The 21,965-nt window shown below is 42.6% G+C and overlaps 2 protein-coding genes across 5 annotated transcripts in view; both read left to right on the forward strand.

Annotated features, from left to right (window-relative positions):
- The first annotated feature begins 400 nt into the window (after positions 1–400).
- Positions 401–20,721, forward strand: LOC120417770 (uncharacterized). Its single transcript, XM_039579928.1, has 4 exons — positions 401–500; positions 12,733–15,501; positions 20,311–20,451; positions 20,516–20,721. The coding sequence occupies exons 1-4, from the start codon at positions 401–403 to the stop codon at positions 20,719–20,721; spliced, it is 3,216 nt and encodes a 1,071-aa protein (XP_039435862.1).
- LOC120417783 (rho GTPase-activating protein 190) overlaps positions 463–21,965 on the forward strand; it is an 83,855-nt gene continuing 62,352 nt past the window's right edge. For 2 of the 4 annotated variants that reach the window (XM_052706698.1, XM_052706699.1), the window contains exons 1-2: positions 463–755; positions 7,764–8,315. The gene's annotated coding sequence lies outside the window, so the exon portion shown is untranslated. Of the gene's footprint in view, positions 756–7,749; positions 8,316–21,965 lie in introns of all 4 variants that reach the window. The other 2 variants (XM_052706697.1, XM_052706700.1) reach the window with 2 other exon arrangements.

The following is a 21,965-nucleotide window of genomic DNA, read 5'->3' on the forward strand; positions in this document are numbered from 1 at the left end:
GCACTTCGCAACCAAAACAAACGGTATGACGTCACAGTCTTTCTGTTCTGCCAGTGCACGGAGGAAAATACAGCACAAAATTGGATTTCGTAACAAAACTGAGCAATTTTTTTTCTATGCGTGCTCTCACTAATACAGCTATAGCGACATAGCCGTACCTCTTTAGAATGGATTACATTCAAGGCTGTATATCATAGGTACTCGCGATCTTGCTTTGCATTAATATAAGTGCATGACTCCGTGCCACTAAAACCAAAACAATAACAAACGAACAATGGACCGTGCCACGAAAACCAAAACATAAACAATGTCAGTGACCGTGGAGTGAGAGAGTCAGAGATAACGATTTTGACAACCGCACTACTACACACTCAATCGCGAGTACCTTAGGTAGAAAGCCATGGATTACATTGGCCTGGAGAGCCTCTCCAGAGACTGGCACACGCAATCCTGCTGTGTGCCGTGTGTGGTGTGGTTACAAGTTTACAAACCGTTCTTACGTGAGTGGTCGTGCCATATGTTGGCTTGGTGTGCGTGTGACAGTTCGCGCTGGAGACACCACACTTTGGTATGGTGAAAAATTTTTCGACGTTCGCAGCAGTCTCGGAGTGTCGCAAACAACAAGCTGGTGAAAAAATTTCGGGCTCCGGGAAAATCCGTGCGTGTAACCTCCGGTGAACGTGAAAAGTGACCGCGGCGGGAGGGTCCACACAGTTGTGGTCCCGGAACGGCGCTCCGCTTCGGAACTCCGAGTGGTGGGTAGTGAAGATCGGACTTTCGGATTGAAGGTACGACCCTGGGGTCGGACCATGTGAAAAAAACATGATTTCAGTGTCTGGTGTGGTGACGGAACGTAATAGGTCGCGGTGGAGTTTTCGTGGACACTAGTGGTGTTCCGGAACTCCGGAGTACCGAGTCGGAACAGTTGGATCCGATTCTGGATAGTGAGGGGCTCGCCGAAAATAAAAGACAACACCTTACAATAGTCGTCATCGTCGTCGTCGTCGTCACCGATTTACCTTTCAACCTGCGCCTTAAAGTTAGGCCACCATTTGTACAAAGGATATCTTTGAGTTTGAATAATCCAAGATACCTTAGAAACCCTTTTTCAAGACCTTCCAGAACTTGATAAATCCTGTTCCAAGGACTCCGTCGAGTCCTTGTGTCCCGGAGGGCTGAGACCCGGCCCGTCGCACTCCCTCCCTCTCTCGTGTTCTCCCTCGCTCTTTCTCTCTGGCATGTTCTCTCCCTTGGAACCGGGACGCGCACCACCGATGGTCGTCGCCACCTCCGCCGGAGGAGGGAGGGGCGCTGTGTTTATTGATTTTCCAATATTGTTTTTCTCCTGCTCGTGGAACTCGGTGGCGCCGAGGGTCGGTGGCTTTCCTGAGGGGTGAAAGGAAGGGGGAAGATTCGCACAATTTTCGCAATGGACGACGGGTTTTTTTTTTCGCAGGCTAAATCAGGATTTTGGAATCGACACCGATACCGTGCCGTTGGGGAATGGAATATAAATGGAACCTGCTACGCACGAGTTACCGCGGCAAGTAATTAGTCCCCGGTTAGTCATGCACTGACGAAACGGTGGCAATTAATCTTCCAGACGAGTGAGAGGAGCAAATAAAACTTGTACTCGAGTTAAGGGGGTTGGAAGAAGAAACATCGACTGAGGTTGACAACTTCTCAAATTAAGGGCACCTGTTATGCTATATAAATAACATTGTAAGATATGCTGTATAAATAACATTGTAAGATTTAGTTAAATATTTTTCCATAATATCTTGGCCACAGGATTTTTAATGCAAAAATTGTAGTACAATGGTAACGTCAAACGTTATGACTCAGCTGTTAGTTCCAAAAATAATTTTCATTCTTGTTTTCAACAGTTGGCCTTCAAACGAATCATATCTGCGCTAATCTTTACGCAGTAAGTCTGGCCACTTTTATGATAATATTATGTCTCAGCTGGCAAATCCGGTAAATCAAGTTGTTGAATTTGTAAACATCGAAGTGTTTCCAAAATCGTCAAGACTTTTTCTATTCGGGTGGAGATCGCATCACTGCACATGATTTTTTGGTGTTACCCAAACATCGTGTCGATTTATTAATTTATCTTTTTGATATTATTACACAGCAAACCGAGTGTTTTTCCGGAACTACCCAATCGTGGAGTACATTTGGTTACTGCTGTCGCAAAACCTATCCGTTTTAACTAAATCCGTTCCAGGAATCCCGAATCTCTCCTCAATGAAGCATAGCAAACAGTCGTATTACCGTTCCTAGAACGGCTAAAAATATTCCTAAAATTTTCGACAAATGCCTCAAATCGCCATCATCCGCGAAGCGGATCGCCCCTTCTGACCAATATTTTGTCAATTTCTACCCCCAGCTACTGTGCTCATCTTCGCGGTACGCATTTTCAATTCGTGCCAACGCGAAACACCCAGCGGGGAAGGTGACAGTTGTGGGAGGTGGACGGTACACACCATTTTCCAATCGGGCGTTCAATCGCGTTACGCGGTGCCGACCCGGGCTCGAAACTCCAAAACTGCGATGAGCGCATTTTTCTCACGTAACCAAATAACTTCCCATCGTGTTGTTTCGATCATCTCGAAACTGGTGCATCATCGCGTTCCAACGTGCTGTGAGAAGAGATATGAAGATTACCGGGCCAGAGGTAGCGCAAAAAAAACTGCCACACTACTGTGCCACATTATCGAGAGCAGTGAGACAAAAATATAGTGAACACTGCGTCAGTTGGGGGTGAGAAAGAGACTTTCTTATTTAGCATGACTTATTTTAAACTAAATATTTGAGAAACCAAATCATTGTTATGTGCATATAGAGAATCAATCCTCGTTTGGTAACTTTTTTAAAATATTGTACACTGCATTGTTAATTTATGTCATATTTAAAATTGATTTTAGAAAAATGAACAATAAATTCAAGTCATGACTCCAACAATAATATTTTTACCGTCAACATGGGCGAATTAGCCTTCTATCGGATGGGGAAGTAAAACGTTGGTCCATTTGCGTAAAAGAGGTTTTGGGTGACTCACCACACATAACCTTCGGACGCCTAGAAATGAGTAGAAACTTGCAATAGAAACCACAAAAGACCCGGGGGTCGTTAAGGTGGATTGCTTTGCTTTTATGGGCGAATCAGGACTATAGTCTAAATAGGGACAGCAGTTTTTAAAAGCAATCTTTAAGCTTGAAATTTGGAAATCGATGCACTATTTTTGTTGTTCTCTGTCTGTTCTATCCGAAACACATCAAAAATGTAAACATATTGTGCAGTAACAAAGCTAAAACAGCTGTCTCATTTCACCCCATGTGTCCCGTTTTGCCCCAGATGACGGTACACAAATTGTTTACCCAAAAAATGTGCACCCAAAGAACCTGATTGTGACGCCAGCCATCAAAGACACACTAATTCATTTGCTTCGCTGAAAATATTTCGGCAACATTTCTTCTTAAAGTTGTTCAGAATAGTATCCTAGCATCCTACAAGTCGTGATACTTTTTGATGACGATTTTCCTATACCTTGTAAATTTGTGGAATACGTCATTTATTAGATATCGTTGACTAAATCTCAATGATTGCTTCTCAAATAATATACATTTTGAGACACATTTGCCTTATATCAACAATTCTTGCACTAGTTTCAAGAAGGGTAAACTCGGTCACTTTAAAAAAATACTTTAACAAACCTATTGGGTAATAAAAAGCATTTTGATGAAATACTTTAAGATTATCATTGTTTAATGCTCATATTTGTACCCGAAGTCCTTTAAGTCCGAAGTTTCATTAAGGAGTGCCACACCAAAAGCTTGTTGCTTATGTTTGTTGTTCATTCAAACTATTGATTTACTATAAGTTACAGCAATTTCACACAAAAGCCTGTACGCTTGTGTTCAAAATAGTTTAGCATTAGCATTAGCATTTGGAGGCATTTGGGGGCTCCACAACGCTTATCCCACTGTTTGGTGTGGTTGTATTAGACCCTCATCCGGAACAATAATCCAACACGGGAGATACCATGTCTTCATCTTTTGATGAGTGTGTAATACTACCCAGGGCTCCAGGGCATAAGGGGATACTGGCCTCGACTCGAGGCTCGAGCCAAAATTCTTAGTGGGCGGGTCCAAGCTATCCTCAGAGATGGGAAGGATCGTTAGTAAACACCTTTCTAAAGTGCAACAAGAACCCCTACGTCACCTTAGAGGTATAGATGTTTGTAGGGAGGTTTTGGACTCAATGTTAGTAGGAGAGGTAGAACCCTAGGATACACCCCGAAAGGCGTTGCCTGTTGGTTGTAACAGTATTCCAGATTCAGCCTAAGCTCACCAAGTCACCATTGCCTAGTGGTTAGCATTTTTGCTTACCATTGCAAAGGACGGGGGTTCGAACCCCGCCTCAAGCAACTTTGATTTTTCGTTCATATTTAGCATTTCAAGTCTAGGGGAACATCACCCTTTTTCAGCCTATTTCTATTATCGGCCTATCAGTAATTTGATCATGAATTTCAGCTTTCATAACTGTTCCAAAGTAATGAATAGCTCTAATTGAAGTGAGCAAGTAATTCTTTATTGTTGATACATCGGAAAATGGCAAAGTGATGAGAATTGGTCAACCGGCTTAGAGTGATTAGAATGGGTATATTTCCTCTATGTCCTTAACTTTCTCGATGGAAGCAGATGGGAATCGAACCAAGAACCATTCGCTTACAAAGCGAACACCGTAACCATTCAGCCACAGCTGCTCCCCGTTTGAGTTCAAAATAGTTTAGTATGTAAAATATGTAAAAAAAAAAATCAGGCCAGAAGTCCAGGAGCAGCGCAAACCCGCACACCAAATTTTTTGCCTTCCTCACCTCAATGAGGAAAGGCTATAAAATCACTCGAAAAATGAACTTCTTTATTCGACCTCGAAAACCCACCTTCACGTATACCTATCGACTCAGAATCAAATTGTGAAAAAAATGTCTGTGCGTGTGTATGTCTGTAAGTCCGTGCACCGAAAAATATGCACACGATTATCTCCGGACTGGTTGAACCGATTTAGACCGTTTTGGTCTCATTCGATCCGTCTTGGGGTCCCACAAGACCCTAGTTAATATTATGAAGTTTAGAAAAGTACTTCAAAAGTTATGCAAAAAAACAATTTTAGCTAAATTTGGAAGATTGTAAAAAGGGTGATTTTTGTAAGAAAACCCGACATGCTATATATTGTTAGAAAGGTATTTCAAAGACCTTTCCAACGCGTACAAATGATTCAAGATCTGACAACCCCATCCAAAGCTATGAGCACTTGAGTATAATGTAAACACTTTTTTGAGGCCGGATCTCAAATATTTTGATAAAAAATAAGTGTTATTTATGAACTTTTTTGAGGCTGTGTACACCCAAAATTCAGAGTCGAGATAATCGTTCTCTCAAAATTTATTGAGGGCTCAGTGCCAAAATCGATAGAATAATGGTACCAACTCACACCATCATAACAAATGAGTTCATTCGTTAGTTGAATCAATAAATCTCCAACAAGTGTCATACATCGACTTCTGACTTCTCCTTGGTCACCAAGCTGTGGTGGCCGAGGCAGCTAATTTGACTGGTTTGTCAAAGATCTCTGGTTCGATTCCCGTTGTCGACACTTTTGGTTTTTTGTTTGACGGATGAATTTTTTTTGCAAATGAACCTCGAGAGAATAGTTCTATCGCCCATCTCGAGCTGTGTTCTCTGCGTCCGTGAATGGTACCACTATTCTCTCGACTCGAGACCATCATTCTCTCGGACTAGCGCTGCCAGTTTTGGGTGTAGTAAATTCACTTTATGAATGTGAGAAAGGCAACAACCACCTAAAGGTGGATTAAGTAATGCTTTTCACTGAAATTTAGTAAAGTTTTACTGAAATTTCATCTACAGAAATTTCAGTAAACGATTCTGTAATTTGTAGTTTTACTGAATTCTGGCATTTGTCACTTTGACAGATAGTTTACTGAAATTTGAGTAAACTGGTTGTCAGAAAAACTGAAGTTTCATCAAAAGAAATGTCTAATTATGTTGCTGAAAATTCAGTAATTTTTTGTGTCAGTTTGACAGATCAATTGCTGGAGATTCTGCAATCGTGGCTGGTATTTCAGTTATCAAAATTTGATTTTGCTTGCCATCAAAAATGTGTCCTGTACTGTTATTTATACATTTATTTCATCAATCCTCCAAACCTTTACCTTTGTTTCTAACGATCACAACACAAAATTTAAAAAAAACGCATAACACATATTTTAAGAGAGGATTTTCTCTCGGCAGCATCCAAACAGTAAGTCAAAAGTGATATTTCAGTTTGACAGATATGCAGTTACTGATGTTTTTGTTCTTGGCCGAATTTCAGCAAAAGTGATGTTAACTGAATCGCATTCAGTAATTTGTTTTACTGAAATGGCTATCCAAAATTTGCTGTGCATCTCACAACGACCCCACTAATCTGGAAAGTGGGGTAAATCGGGACACATAATTTGAAGGCTAAAATACCTCGAAAATCTTAAAACGGCCTAAATCTTATTGACCTGAAGTGCCAATATTTTGCCCAGATGCTAGTTATATATATATGCCAAAACAACCCTTGAAAATTGCAGGTTGCGGGCAGACTTCGTGGACTCGCTCTTATGATTAATTCCAGGCTAAGTGTTTTTATCAAAGTTGTAGCAGTGATGTCTTGAGGCCCCGAAAAGTGTTTTTCAGACAAAAACAATTTCTTTTGACTTATCGATTGTTTTTCTGAAGAAATTTATCTTTATTTGTATGCTATTGATAGGCAGCTATGTGGTGGCAGTGCGTGGCCGAATGGTTACGCTGTCCGCTTTGTAAGCGGATGATTCTGGGTTCGATTCCCATCTGCTGCAACCTTCCATCGGATGAGGAAGTAAAATGTCGGTCCCGGCCTTGGTTGTTAGGCCGTTAAGTCATTCCAGGTGTAGGAGTCGTCTCCATGCCATAAAGTACAAACAACACACCAAACCAAGCCTACTCCGGTGGAATCGCTGGCGGCGGTTGGACTCACAATCCAAAGGTCGTCAGTTCAAACACTGGGGTGGAAGGTTCCTTGGAGTAGAAAGAGGTTTGGGTGCTCTCCCCATTCAAGCCTTCGGACTCCTAGGTTCGGGCAGAAATTTGCAATAGAGACCACAAAAGACCCGGGGGTCGTTAATGTGGATGGTTTGATTTTTTTGATATTGTTTAAATGAAACAAATTAGTTCATAACGAACCTTTTAAAAGAAAATTATCAGCCCCCAAAAGCAATCATCATCACCATAACCATCAGAGCCTCTATTTCGATGTCGATGCCTCCGCCTCTCCATATCGATAACAGATAAAAATGGAAAACGGGGTCGAGCAAACACTGCTACTGCTACCATTGCTTTGAACTTCTTCAACCCGACGACGGTGACGACTCTGGAGGGACGATGACCTCGGTCTCGCACGTGGACAGTCCGGCCAAAACCCCTTCCCTTCTGGTTCTGAACATGGGTGGAAAATCCAATTAATTGATTTGTGTCAACTTGGACTGTTGGTTCGTTCTAGGATTGTGACACTGACTGTGCGAAGAAGAGCTTTCCAAGTGGATCCAAGTTATGAGTGGTTCTGATTTTGCCATTATTGAGAGGGGGGCACGTGGGGTTGCAAAAAATAATATTACAAGCTAAAGTTTAGCCAACTGTAAGCACAACATGCAGTGATTGAAAGTTTTATCCTCCTAGGGAGCAGAAGAAGAAGACGAAGCATAGTGCGTTGCATCACGGGGAAAACCCCGAGGAAAATCCTTCCATTTCAAAGGACACACTCCACCGCAAAGAAGGATCCATCGCGGTAAAGGGAAGTGAGGGTCCAGACGGAGTGAATAGAGAAAACTTTCTCCTCGGTGAAAATCTGTGGCGTGTAAAAGTGAAAAAAGCAAGAAGAAGTAGTGCAAAAAATTGTTACAAGTGTGACAAACGGAGGCAGCAGTGTTGCCAGCCAGCCAGTCGTCCTTCGAGACGCAGAGGGTTTTGGAAAACATCGGGGTTAAAACAACAAAAATAACAACAAGAGCAACAGGGTCCTGGAGAGGGGTGGGCTAAAACGGCACTGACAGGCCAGCAGCGCCAGTCAACTCTACCGCACACAAATACACACGCAGTGAAGCCAGCTTTTTGCCCAGAAGAACATAACCTCGACGGCGACCCGTGCCACCCCTTATGGCAAGGGACGACGACGGCTGCCAGTGAATTCGACTGTCGTGCTGTGTGTAGGGGCAACATTTTCAAAAAAGGGTAAGTTTGCTCCCTCTTTATCCTTTTTATTATGGTGGAAAAGCAGTTCTCTGGAGAGAAAGAAAAAAACTTTTGTTTTTGATTTTGTACATTTGACACCGGATAAGACTTACAGTTAAATTGCCCTTAAAGATAAAGTTATCAAATCAGGTCGATATTCATGGTTTAAACGTCTTAAAAGCATTTTTTTTTAAACATGGCACCGTTCCATTTAATAACAATACCAAGTTCCACTGTTTTGCCTTTCTTATGGAAGAAAGTTTACAAAACCAAAAAAAAGTTCATCCGTCATTACAAAAAAAAATGTGTTGTCTATGGAAATCGAACCAGGAAACTTTGCCAGGTTAACTTAATGACACTTTGGCTCAACTCTGAGAGCAGATCCAAATTTAGATTGGTGCGCTGGAAGTGGGGACGCGAAGTCGTGATTATGCAGGTTAATTTTTTTGTGTGCTTTTGTGTCGCTATTCGTATGGGGTGAGTGATTGTGGTAATCGAATAATAGCATCATTGGTGCGCTAGAAGTGGGGACGCGAAGTCGTGATTATGCAGGTTAATTTTTTTGTGTGCTTTTGTGTCGCTATTCGTATGGAGTGAGTGATTGTGGTAATCGAATAATAGCATCATTGGTGCGCTGGAAGTGGGGACGCGAAGTCGTGATTATGCAGGTTAATTTATTGTGTGCTTTTGTGTCGCTATTCGTATGGAGTGAGTGATTGTGGTAATCGAATAATAGCATCATTGGTGCGCTGGAAGTGGGGACGCGAAGTCGTGATTATGCAGGTTAATTTTTTTGTGTGCTTTTGTGTCGCTATTCGTATGGGGTGAGTGATTGTGGTAATCGAATAATAGCATCATTGGTGCGCTGGAAGTGGGGACGCGAAGTCGTGATTATGCAGGTTAATTTTTTTGTGTGCTTTTGTGTCGCTATTCGTATGGAGTGAGTGATTGTGGTAATCGAATAATAGCATCATTGGTGCGCTGGAAGTGGGGACGCGAAGTCGTGATTATGCAGGTTAATTTTTTTGTGTGCTTTTGTGTCGCTATTCGTATGGGGTGAGTGATTGTGGTAATCGAATAATAGCATCATTGGTGCGCTGGAAGTGGGGACGCGAAGTCGTGATTATGCAGGTTAATTTTTTTGTGTGCTTTTGTGTCGCTATTCGTATGGAGTGAGTGATTGTGGTAATCGAATAATAGCATCATTGGTGCGCTAGAAGTGGGGACGCGAAGTCGTGATTATGCAGGTTAATTTTTTTGTGTGCTTTTGTGTCGCTATTCGTATGGGGTGAGTGATTGTGGTAATCGAATAATAGCATCATTGGTGCGCTAGAAGTGGGGACGCGAAGTCGTGATTATGCAGGTTAATTTTTTTGTGTGCTTTTGTGTCGCTATTCGTATGGGGTGAGTGATTGTGGTAATCGAATAATAGCATCATTGGTGCGCTGGAAGTGGGGACGCGAAGTCGTGATTATGCAGGTTAATTTTTTTGTGTGCTTTTGTGTCGCTATTCGTATTGTGGTAATCGAATAATAGCATCATTGGTGCGCTGGAAGTGGGGACGCGAAGTCGTGATTATGCAGGTTAATTTTTGTGTGTGCTTTTGTGTCGCTATTCGTATGGAGTGAGTGATTGTGGTAATCGAATAATAGCATCATTGGTGCGCTGGAAGTGGGGACGCGAAGTCGTGATTATGCAGGTTAATCTTTTTGTGTGCTTTTGTGTCGCTGAATTTTTTTTTGTCTTGAGCGTCATTTTCGTTGGATAATTGGTGTTTTTGTGATTTTTTTTTGTGATCTTAATTAATTGTTTTGTGATTTTCAAAGCCCTTCCTAAATCATCGTTGATCGGAAGGCACGGCGTCGGGTAAATTGTGTACAATTTTTTCGAATCAGGTTTTATTTTTTATGGTGAAAAAGCCATTTCTATATAATGATCGAAAGACGCACTGACATTTTGGATTAATTAATAGTGGAGTGAAATAATTGTGAGTGAGTGATTTTGTGTGTTAACCAGAAAGACCTTCCCATAGCATCGTTGCTCGGAAGGCTCGCCGACGGGTCTGTTATGAAAGTCCTCCCCATAGCATCGTAGCTCGGGAGGCATCGAAAAGCCAATACCTTATCCTACTAACCCAAAAAAAAATTATCACGTGATGCTTGAAGGAGATGCTGTGGATTCAACGGTCTCAAGCGGTATCAACAAGTATATAGCGAAAAACTGTGTGCTTGATGAGTCTGCAACTTCAACTATCGGACTAACATTCCTCCCTTTCGTTGAACTGCAGGCTTCTTGGGAGGGCGCCGGTATTGACTAATAAAGTAGGGATCTTCAGAGGTTAAACAGTGAACGGATGGTTGGCTCCCACTGATCATTTTTGATTCATTGTTTAACTTCAGCTGATCTGTCAATAACGGAGTAGCAGCTCATTGGCAGTCAACCATGCTCATGCTCATGCTCATGCTCACTCTGAGAGCAGATCCAAATTTAGCGGGAAAATATTTATAAAAAAAAACAAATGGTTGGACATTACCCGAATAATACATTTTCAAACTAAGATATCTCAAGTTTTATGTAAAATAAAATATATCCCTGGATTTTTGTAAACTCCCCTTCCGAATGCAAAGTTTTCTAATAACAAGATTTTTTTTAGCTTTAATAGTGCTACCAACATCACTTTTACAGGGTGACCACTCAAGTCGGGAGATCGGGAAAAAACGGAAATTCGCTAAAAATCGGGAAAAAGTCGGGAAAAGTCGGGAATCCCAACCATACTTGTTTGAAAATTATTTTCTAACTCTTGAATAATTTTGTAATATTTTTCACAATTATTAAATTAAATTTACTCAATGCTTCTTTAGTGGCTTAATTTAAATTTAAGGTTCCTTTAAATTTCACTTCATTTCAATCTATTTAAGAATTACTTTTTTCTAGAGTTATGTTTTTGAAAGAGTTAAATTTTGCCCCTAATAAACAAGCATTTAGCAGAAATATGAATTTGTTCATTTAAATTTCTATCGATATCTCATTTTTTTTAAATTTCCTGTGAACAGCTGTATCTTCCGATTGTAAAGGGAGGTTGGGTTAATGGATCCAGACATGAAAATTAAGTCTTTATTTATCAAACTTGTTCTTTACGGTCATAAAAATCTTCCCGTACAAGATGATCATTTTGTGATGAGTAATGATAATGTGAAACTTAGCCGTTATACTTGAAGTGGCTACATAAAGTCAAAAAATTGAAAAAGTTTGATTTATTAAACACAAGCAAGCTTATTTACATATGCCTCTTGCAAGAGAAGTCAATTATTTTGAAAATAGAACAAAAATATTGTTATGAATCAAAAGATTTTTATTATTTTTTGTTTATCAAACAAGTTTGGCAATGGGTTTGTTTTTATTTTTGCCATTGCTAATACTTTTCCCCCTGAACTTTTTTTGTTGATTATTATTGATTAAGCTTGATTTTCAGAACTTAATTGTCGAATAAAGTTCAATCGTTGTTCGCTCTGAACGAAAAATGGGAAAACATGAAAAAAAAATATTGAAATTGCAAAACATAAGTCCAGAAATTTCGATTTAAAAATGAAATATCAAAAGTTTCCAAATTTTAAAAAGAAACTTGGTAAAAACTATTTTTTACATGAATTCCTAAATATTTTTCTTAAATCTTTCTAATCTAATCTAATCTAATCTAATCTAATCTAATCAGACCCTAGCGCAGCCAATCTTTCGAAGGGATCCTGGAGAGTGCCTTAGGTTAGATGACGCCTAGCACTCTTCTTGTCATTTATTAACATTTATAGTGCGCCATTGCATCGGAATGCATTGAAACAACACAAGCGTTAAAGCGGCCAGGCCTACTGCGTACAGCCGTATCGCAGAGATGACTCGTAATTGGGTTGAGTTTGAGCACGGAGTTGGTCAGCGAACGACTGGACAACGCGTACCATAGGTACATTATGTACCGTAGGTATAAAATAGACCCACCAAGTGGTCCTTTAGCCTCTTGTCCTGTAACTCCGATACCCTGGCCTCCCCGCGGTGCTGGCCGGGATACTAGTAACCATTGCAGAGATCGGGTAACCAACCCCCGGTGGAAACTTTGGTAGTATGCTGACAGGGTAAGGGGGGCTCCACCCTCTTCGGAGGGTGAAGCTGTACCGTTAGGCTTCGAGACAAAAGCCCCCGTTACGGTGTCGAGAGAAAACCGCAGCTGGGTCCCGGAAGCTGCAAGGTGGCAGCCCCACCCCGAGACTAGGTATTCGCAGCCCTGGTTAGGCGGCATACCGAAGCAAATCACCAACTCAGAAAAACGAAAGAAGAAATTCAGGACGGATTAATCGGCATCAGACCAGGCGATGTAAAAAGGACAACGATTGGAAACTCGGTACTTGGAACGTTCGAACTCTCCAAGATCCTGCACGTGCTGGCCTTCTTGCCCGGGAGCTGCACAAGCTGAACGTGCATGTGGCCGCCATCCAGGAAGTTCGATGGCCCGGTCATGGAGAGCGAGAATTCACGGCGGTGGACCCCATCGCCAACACCTCTTTCAAGTACCACATCTACTACAGTGGCGGCGAAAAGGCGATGCACGGAGTCGGTTTCGTAGTGATTGGGGATCAGAAGAACCGAGTCATCAAGTGGAAGGTGGTGAATGACCGGATCTGCGTGTTGAGAATAAAGGGCAAATTCTTCAACTACAGCCTGATCAACATCTACGCTCCGACGAACGACAAGCCCGATGACGAGAAAGACGCTTTCTACGAGCGTCTTGACAAGACCTATGGAGAGTGCCCAAGACACGACGTGAAGATAGTCATCGGAGACGCAAACGCGCAGGTCGGAAGGGAAGCCTTCTTCCATCCTGTCATCGGCAAGGAGAGCCTTCATCCTCGCACGAATGACAACGGCCTACGTTTGGTCAATTTCGCCGCAGCCAGAGGAATGGCTATCTGTAGCACCTTCTTTGCGCGCATGAACATTCGGAAGCACACCTGGCGACACCCGAATGGCGAATCGTGCACACAAATCGATCACGTTTTGGTGGATGGTCGACACTTCTCGGACGTGATGGACGTCCGATCGTACAGAGGACCGAACATCGACTCTGATCACTTCCTGGTAGCGTGTAAAATCCGAGCTAGGCTGTCGAACGTGCTGACCCCGCGGACTGCGAGGATAGCGCGGTTGAACGTCCAGCGCCTCGCGAGCAGCGACGTTGCTGCAGAGTACAGTCGGAAGCTCGACGAGCGGATCAACGAGGACGCGCCTACGGGTAACCTGGACGAGCAATGGGGAGCCCTCCAGAGCATCGTCAACACAACGGCTACCGAAGTGATCGGCACGACCAGAGGACGCAAACCCAAAGGGTGGTTTGATGCGGAGTGCCAGCGAGTGACGGACGAGAAGAACGAGGCCAGGAAGCGTATGCTCGTTAAGGGTACGCGCCGAAACTGTGAGCGATACAGTGAGTTGCGAAGAGCAGAGAAACGAATCCACCGCCGAAAAGAACGGGAGTACGACGAAACGGTACTTGCCGAAGCGGAAGCACAGTACAACGCGAACGATAAGCGGAGGTTTTACGCGACTGTCAACGGTGTAAGAAGGAAAACCACGCCTTCCCCTGTGATGTGCAACGACACGGAAGGCAACCTGTTGACAGACAAGACTGCGGTGGCGGCTAGGTGGAAGGAGCACTTCCAGCAGCTGTTGAACGGTGAAGCACGAGAGGGAATCGTCGAGGACAGGATACACGTTGAGGAAGATGGAAAAGCTGTGGACCCGCCTACGTTGGAGGAAGTAGCTAAGGCTGTTAAAGAGCTCAAGAACGGGAAATCCGCGGGAAAGGACGGACTTCCGGCCGAACTTTTCAAGCACGGGAGTACGCGGATGACCGAGATTCTGCACCAAATCATCCTACGCATTTGGTGCGAAGAACAGCTTCCGACCGACTGGTTAGACGGGCTCGTCACCCCAATCTACAAGAAAGGGCAAAGACTCGATTGTGCCAACTATCGAGGCATCACAATCCTCAACGCAGCGTACAAAGTACTCTCCCGCATCCTGTGGAGCAAGCTGAGACCGATGACCGAGACCTTTGTCGGCGAATACCAGTGCGGTTTTCGAGCGGGTCGGTCAACGACGGATCAGATGTTCACACTGCGACAAATCCTCGACAAGTTCCGGGAGTACAACCTGCAAACACACCATTTGTTCATCGACTTCAAGGCGGCGTACGATTCGGTCAAAAGAAACGAACTTTGGAAGATTATGGTAGAACACGGCTTTCCGGCGAAGCTTATAAGACTGATTCGTGCAACGCTCGACGGAGCAAAATCAAGCGTGCGAATAGCCAACGAGACATCTGAAGCTTTCGTTACGTTGGATGGATTGAAGCAGGGCGATGCTCTCTCGAACTTACTGTTCATCATAGCGTTGGAGGGTGCTGCGCGAAGGGCAGGCGTGCAAAGAAACGGAACACTCATCACTAAATCGCACATGCTGCTTGGATACGCTGACGACATCGACATCATTGGTATCGACCGTCGTTCAGTGGAGGAGGCGTTCGTCCCTTTCAAGCGGGAAGCTGCGAAAATCGGACTGACCATCAACACTGCCAAGACCAAGTATCTGGTCGCTGGCAGAGCGCGTGGCAGTGCAGGTGATGGTGTTTCGGAGGTGGAAATAGATGGAGAAAGATATGAGGTGGTGGATGAATTTGTATATCTTGGTACACTCGTGACGTGCGACAACGATGTGAGCTGCGAAGTGAAACGGCGGATTAGTGCTGCAAACAGGGCCTTCTACGGTCTTCGTAGCCAGCTAAGGTCCCGCAGCCTAAGGACGCCTACGAAAATCACGCTGTACAGGACCTTGATACTCCCTGTAGCTCTTTACGGTCACGAGTCGTGGACGCTAAAGGAGGCTGACCAGAGAGCACTTGGGGTCTTCGAGCGGAGAATCCTGCGTTCTATCTTCGGCGGCAAGCAAGTAGGAGACCGGTGGCGCAGGCGCATGAACTTCGAGCTGTACCAAGACTACAAACATGCTGATATCGTAAAAGTCATCAAGCACGACAGGCTGAAGTGGGCTGGACATGTAGCCAGAATGTCGGACGAGCGGGCGGCTAAAACGATATTCAGTAGCGAACCTGGACGGGGTCGTCGGCTTCGTGGAAGGCCTCGTACGCGTTGGCTGTGTGCAGTCGACGAAGATGCAAGAGCGGCCAACATTGTGGGCGACTGGAGACGAGCGGCCCAAGATCGAGCATCCTGGAAATCTTCGATTAGTTCAGCGTTGGGTCGATAGACCTGTTGCTGATAAAGTAAAGTAAGTAAGTTGAGCACGGAGTGTTCGAACAACAACACAATTCTGAATCGACAGGGGAGGAAGAAGCGTGGGGACACACCACCATACGCTCCAAGATTTGGTTGTGTTCGTTGGGAGCACCATGCTAAGAAGGTTTGGTACTCCGGGACCCTCTGGGATGGGACATTGTATTTCCACGAATGCCCTGGACACTATTTGCCGTGGTTATAGCGCCACAACTCGCTCAAAATATTTTTCTTAAATCTTTGAAAAAAAAACGGTAATCATGTTTTAAACGTGCTTTGATTTACAATTTTTTTTTTTAATTTGATGAAAAGTTTACGAAAATTATCAGTGGCGCGGTTTATATTTACTTTTTAATAACAAGTTGTTTGTTTGAAATCATTCTTTACATAAGAAATTCCTATTATTTGAGATTCTACAAAAAAGTCGAGAATTTGAAAATCGGATTTGAGTGGGCACTCTGCTTTTCTCTATAACTCAAGTATAAATTGTTAAGTTAAAAAACTGATTTTTGTAGGTTTGCTCAGATGCTTTCTATATCGAATCACGAAAAAAAATTGTTTGACGTGTTTTAGTATGACCCCTGAACTACACTAAAGTGATTAAGAATTTGTAAATTCAGATGGCGGCCAATATGGCGGGAACGAAATATAAAAAAATGCATTTTGTGATACAATAAGCAATTACCTATTCAAATTTGACTAAAACGGTCGCAGAACTCGAAATTGATGTTATTTATAAACAAGAAAAATATTTAATAAACGATATAAAAAAAAATACGGGAACTGGCAATAACACGACACATCACCTAATCTCCACAGAATTTCTTTCCTCAAAATTCGAGGGTTGATGATAGTCGAGTTCTGCCTTTAATAATGGACAGAGCATCAAACATCGATGTAGTGTGAATTTATAGCGATTTTTCCGACGAAATTTTCGTGATGAAATATTATATTTACGCAAGAAAAACACCGAAACACAAATTGCGACCTTCTGGAGACTCACTCTAGGGCAGAACTCTTTCGTTCCAGTTCGTTTTGTCCCTTTTCCCGGTTCCGTCCAGTCCGTGGAGTTCGTTTTCAGCGCCGGGATGGGCGGCCTTCAGTTCACACGACGAGGACAGTGACGGGCTCCGCCGCCGCCACCGACGACGGCAACGAATGGACGTGGATATGGTTGGCACTCTGCTTTTCCTTTTTGGCTAATGCCGACACTTTTCCGGGAGCCCGAGGGAGGGGGAGTGGGTGGGATGTGTGCGAAAAATAAAACGGCGTGTGAAGTTTTTGATTTTCAGGGGTCTTTTTTCTGTTTTTTTTACATATTTTCAAAAAGTTGATTTTATTTAAAAAAAAAACTAATGCCCGATTTTTCGGTGCAGTAGAATGAATTTCAAATTTGTAATAATCTGTCAATGACACGAGACGGCTAAACAAACACGCGCGTCCCGATTTTGATACACTTTGTTTGTTTTCAATTTGTCAACATAAAATTGGTCAAGCGACTCGCCGTGGCCTTTTGCATCCACCCTCGCCACAGTACAATAAACAAACCCAAAAGAGCTGTATTTACACCACAAACACACACTTGCCCTCTCCTCAGTGTGTCACAAAGTGCCCAACGTCAAATCAGGGCCTGCACAGCCTACTGCTGCTGCAATGTTTACAAATCTCACCCCAGGATTTTTGTTTTAGTCCGGTTATTTTTTGTTGCTTGAGAATTTTGTTTTCTATTTTGTGGTGTGTCAAAGCCCAACCCCCAGAAAACGGGCAAAGTTTACATGCAATAAGCTTTTTGTCCCGGTGCCAACTTTTGCTGGAGGTTTTATAACTCACGCAGTACACTTATAATAAAAATAACAAATATATACTTATGAAAGGAAATATTTAAGCTTTAATAAATTTTGAAAAATCACAGCAACATTAAAAATTTCAACAAAAAACTGAAGAAAAAATATTTAAAAATAACATTCTGATTCCTTTCCTTTTTACTAACATTCTTAACCAACATTTCCGCAAAAAAAAGAAAACTTCTTTTAGTGCCATTTCCCCCAACTGGCTAGGTCTAGCCAACAAAAAAGTGTGATATTTGTGAGCTGTGAAATAACGAATTTAATTCGTCGCTTCCCGGGGCCATTCATCGTCGCCACGGCGCGGTGGCAGTTTGTAGTAGCTCCATAAGCTGTTTTGTTATGGAGTTTAAATGTTATATCCTGAATAAATTTCAATAATGGCACTCACCCACACACACACTCGGGGTGAAAAGGGCAATTCATTCATTGGAGTTGCTGCATTTGTTGTGGGAGGAAAGGGAAGCAGTGTGGGACTTATGTATTTATGCAAAAGTTTGGGGGTATTTGTTTTGATGCTTTTCAGTTTATGAATTTCGATCTGAATCGATACTAGACTATCAAATTGTGTAAATATTTTGTTGCTGTATGAAATTTTTAGTTCTACTTTTATTAAAGACATGATCTAATGCAATTGTTTAGTATAATCTAAAACGTATACTAAACCATCATTTTTTGCTTGCTTCATTAAAAATTTAAACTGATAAGTTGGCGTGCATAGGAAAAGATAGTTTGAATCCAATAGAGAGTAAATGTCATGGGTGTAATAAACATTTTGTGAATAAATAAGAAAATGTTTACTCTTCACAGCCAAGCGCGTTAAGGCGCTAGTCCTCTCTGTGAGGACTGGGTTTGAATCCCGTCGGTTGCAACTTTTTTACGAGTAGAAAAACTGGACATGTAGTATGTAACATTTTCTCACAAAGGTAATGAGCTTTTGCATGCGATTTTACCATTGATTTTTTGCTGTGTCGGTATTCAAACTAAAAATAACAACTTACAAATTTTTACCACAATAATTTTGAATTCCAACAATTTCAAAGATTTGAAAACTTTTTTTTTCAATAATTGAATTAAAAAAAATGGCATTAGAGCAATTCCTTACGAAATCGCCAGAATTCTTGCATTTTTATTTTTGTATTTTTTATTTGGCCCCCCACCCTACACAGAAAAAAGTGTGAATTTACTCGACACGGAAAAGATTTATCACATGTAAACTCAGTTGATGTAAACTTGAGATTCGATGTAAACGGTTGAATCACAGGTAAAATCATGTTTTTACGTATAATTTGTTGCGAATTTGCAACAAATTGCATTTAAATTTAAATGTTAAATGACGTGCAAAAGTGTTACATCATAAATGATGTAACATTCGGAAATATTTTTTTGTGTGTAGACCAAAGAAGCCATTTTGTGAAATTAATACACACATACAAGGCTCCATACAGTTTCGGCAGCTGTCATTCACAAGTGGTACGTAAATATTCGAAACTGTGTACCATTTTAAGGATTTTTCTGGTGTCTTCGGCAAAGTTGTAGGTATTGATGAGAACTATTCAGAAAAATAGATACGCGGAAGAACTGATTTTGTTGTAAAGTGCACCGTTTTCAAAAGAAAGCCGCTTATTTTCGTTGGAAAAAATACCGTTTTTCGATTTTTTTTAATATTGTGTTCATGATTGCCCAATTTATGAAAATATTTTTTTCCAAATGTTCATAAAATTTCCAATAAAATTGTCTAAAAGTCATTGAAGATCTGGTTGCTGAAATAAAGCGAATGAAGAAAAAGAAACAATAAAATTGAACTCTCATTTAACGTGAAGACTTCCATCATTGCCATGATTTTTCGTTCACAATCAATATTTTGACAAAATTCCTTCTACAAGTTGTTTAGAATAGTGCCCTACCAAGGGGTTGGAAACTCTTAGAGCTATAATTATTATGTCAACCAGTATATCAAAATATATGTTAGTATACTTATTATTTCCTTTACATATCGCCAGTATACTTACCCTACACATGCTGATTCCTTTTGGTAACGATTATCACACTCCTTGCAAAGTTATGGAAATCGTCATTAATCAATGATTGCCAACTAGGACCTCAATGATTGTACCACAAAATTATATAAATTTTGAAACACATTTGATTTAGACCAAAAATTCTTTCAGTGACTTCAAGAAGGCAACAAGCGGCACATGCTGATTCATTTTGGTGCAGAAATTCGTTAAATTGAATTCAATACAGAGAATTTTAGAGTGATGATCAATTTTCTTCGAAAATGATCAACGGCTTCACCTTTTAATCATTCCCACATTTCCAATGCCAATATCTCAACAAATTTTTCATGTTGAAAAATGCAACATTTGTAAAATTTTAAGATCTCTTCGAAAAAAAATACTTTGAAAATTTTGTAATCAAGACTAACATTTCAAAAGGATATTTCAATATTACGACTTGATTCCAAAACTTTACTTATTTTTTTATTTATTTTTTTATTGCTGTCCAGACTTAATTATCCGAAGGCCTTGGCAAAATTTCACTCCGGATAGAGGAATCACGAAAAAAAAATGTATAGCAATTATGATTAGTCTGTATATTTTGATGTGAAAAGTCCGTGCGAAATTTGTAAATCACCCCCCGCTACCACGCGAACGTCAACGTTGCTTGTTTGACAGACAAGATTGTCTGGCCGCTGTGCACTCACACAGCCGTGCGCGCTCACTTCCGCTGAAAAGGAAAGCTCATTCAGTGTTCGCCAACGTGAGGAGCGGTCGTGCAGTGGAAGAAGTTCCACACAAACCGTGTGCGCAGTTGTTCTGCTCCGCGAAAAGTGCTCGCCCCGCCGTAAAGTTGTGAAGTCCCGCAGGAGGACGCCCGAGGTTCACGTCCTCAGAAGCATCTACCGTGACTGGCCCTCGTCGGGAAGAAAAACCGGCACCGTCCGCCGGCGAGGTAATGAATTCTACTGCACGTGGGCATTTTTTGCACCTTTTGCTCACGGAAACGAAAATTGTAGGGCCAAAAATGACGGACGACGATATTTGCACCGAAGGGACGAATCGGCACCGGAGCCGGCCTGCTGCCTTGGATCACTGGACGAAACACGCCGGCGCGCGGCATGTTGGGAGTGAACAATCTTCGCAAGATCAACGCAGGCGGGGAGAAAGTTTGGACGACGGCGGAGGCACGTGGAATCCGCTTGCTCCGCGGCGGTGCTCGTAAGTGGAAATGTTGGCCGGTCGGGCCGATGTGAAGAATCCCGCGCGGACGCGAGCAAAGGGCGGCTCGCCACGCGGCAATTGGCGATCGAAGGGTGAGCAAGTGAGAGAGCAAGAGGAAGAGGCAAAGTGAGAAGAGCCGGGGAAGGAAAAAGAAGGAGGAAGAAGAAAACGGAATAATGCTAGATGCCGAAAGGGCGCATGGAGCACGAAAGAAGAAGAAAAGAGAGAGCAAGAAGAAGAGCATCAGGAAGATGTTGTACGCACACACACACACACACACTCACACCATCAATCGGTTCAATACACATGTTAAAAGACGAATTTTGTGCTTGTTTTTCTTATTACTTGAGCTCAAAGAGTAGCAGGAGAAGAATTATTGTAACATGGCGCCCAACAAAACGAACCCAATCAGGAAATTTAGCTAGTTTTTGTTAAATGTGTGTACCTTAGAGTCTGCTACGGTGAACAAGCTATGACAGCAGTAGGAGTAGGCTGTGAACAAGAAGAAAACAAAAAACGCTAGGCGGTAACAGTGAGGAGTTGAAGCCAGTTGTAGGCAATTGGCTGTCAGGCTCAGGAGAGGTAGCCATTGTGGGAGTTAAGCTGGAGACGTTTTGGGTCATGCAGGAGATGACCATCTGACCACCTGTCTGAGCAGATTACGCTGCTGTGTATCGTTAGTACCGTTATGTTTCGATCAACACGATCTGGGGAGCCTTGGGCTTCCGCACTTTAGTATTTTTGAGTTTGGTCTAGTTTAAGTATGTGACGTAGGTCACGGGTCAGACGGTCTCCAGCAAGCTTCTGGCGGAAGTTGTTTTGAGAATTTTCCGTGTGGGACTGTCATCCCACACGGAAAATTCTTCCCAAATGGCAGGGTTGTATAGCAATTATGATTAGTCTGTATATTTTGATGTGAAAAGTCCGTGCGAAATTTGTAAATCACCCCCCGCTACCACGCGAACGTCAACGTTGCTTGTTTGACAGACAAGATTGTCTGGCCGCTGTGCACTCACACAGCCGTGCGCGCTCACTTCCGCTGAAAAGGAAAGCTCATTCAGTGTTCGCCAACGTGAGGAGCGGTCGTGCAGTGGAAGAAGTTCCACGCAAACCGTGTGCGCAGTTGTTCTGCTCCGCGAAAAGTGCTCGCCCCGCCGTAAAGTTGTGAAGTCCCGCAGGAGGACGCCCGAGGTTCACGTCCTCAGAAGCATCTACCGTGACTGGCCCTCGTCGGGAAGAAAAACC

Source organism: Culex pipiens, chromosome 1 (genome assembly GCF_016801865.2).
Source record: "Culex pipiens pallens isolate TS chromosome 1, TS_CPP_V2, whole genome shotgun sequence".
NCBI classification, from domain to species: domain Eukaryota; kingdom Metazoa; phylum Arthropoda; class Insecta; order Diptera; family Culicidae; genus Culex; species Culex pipiens.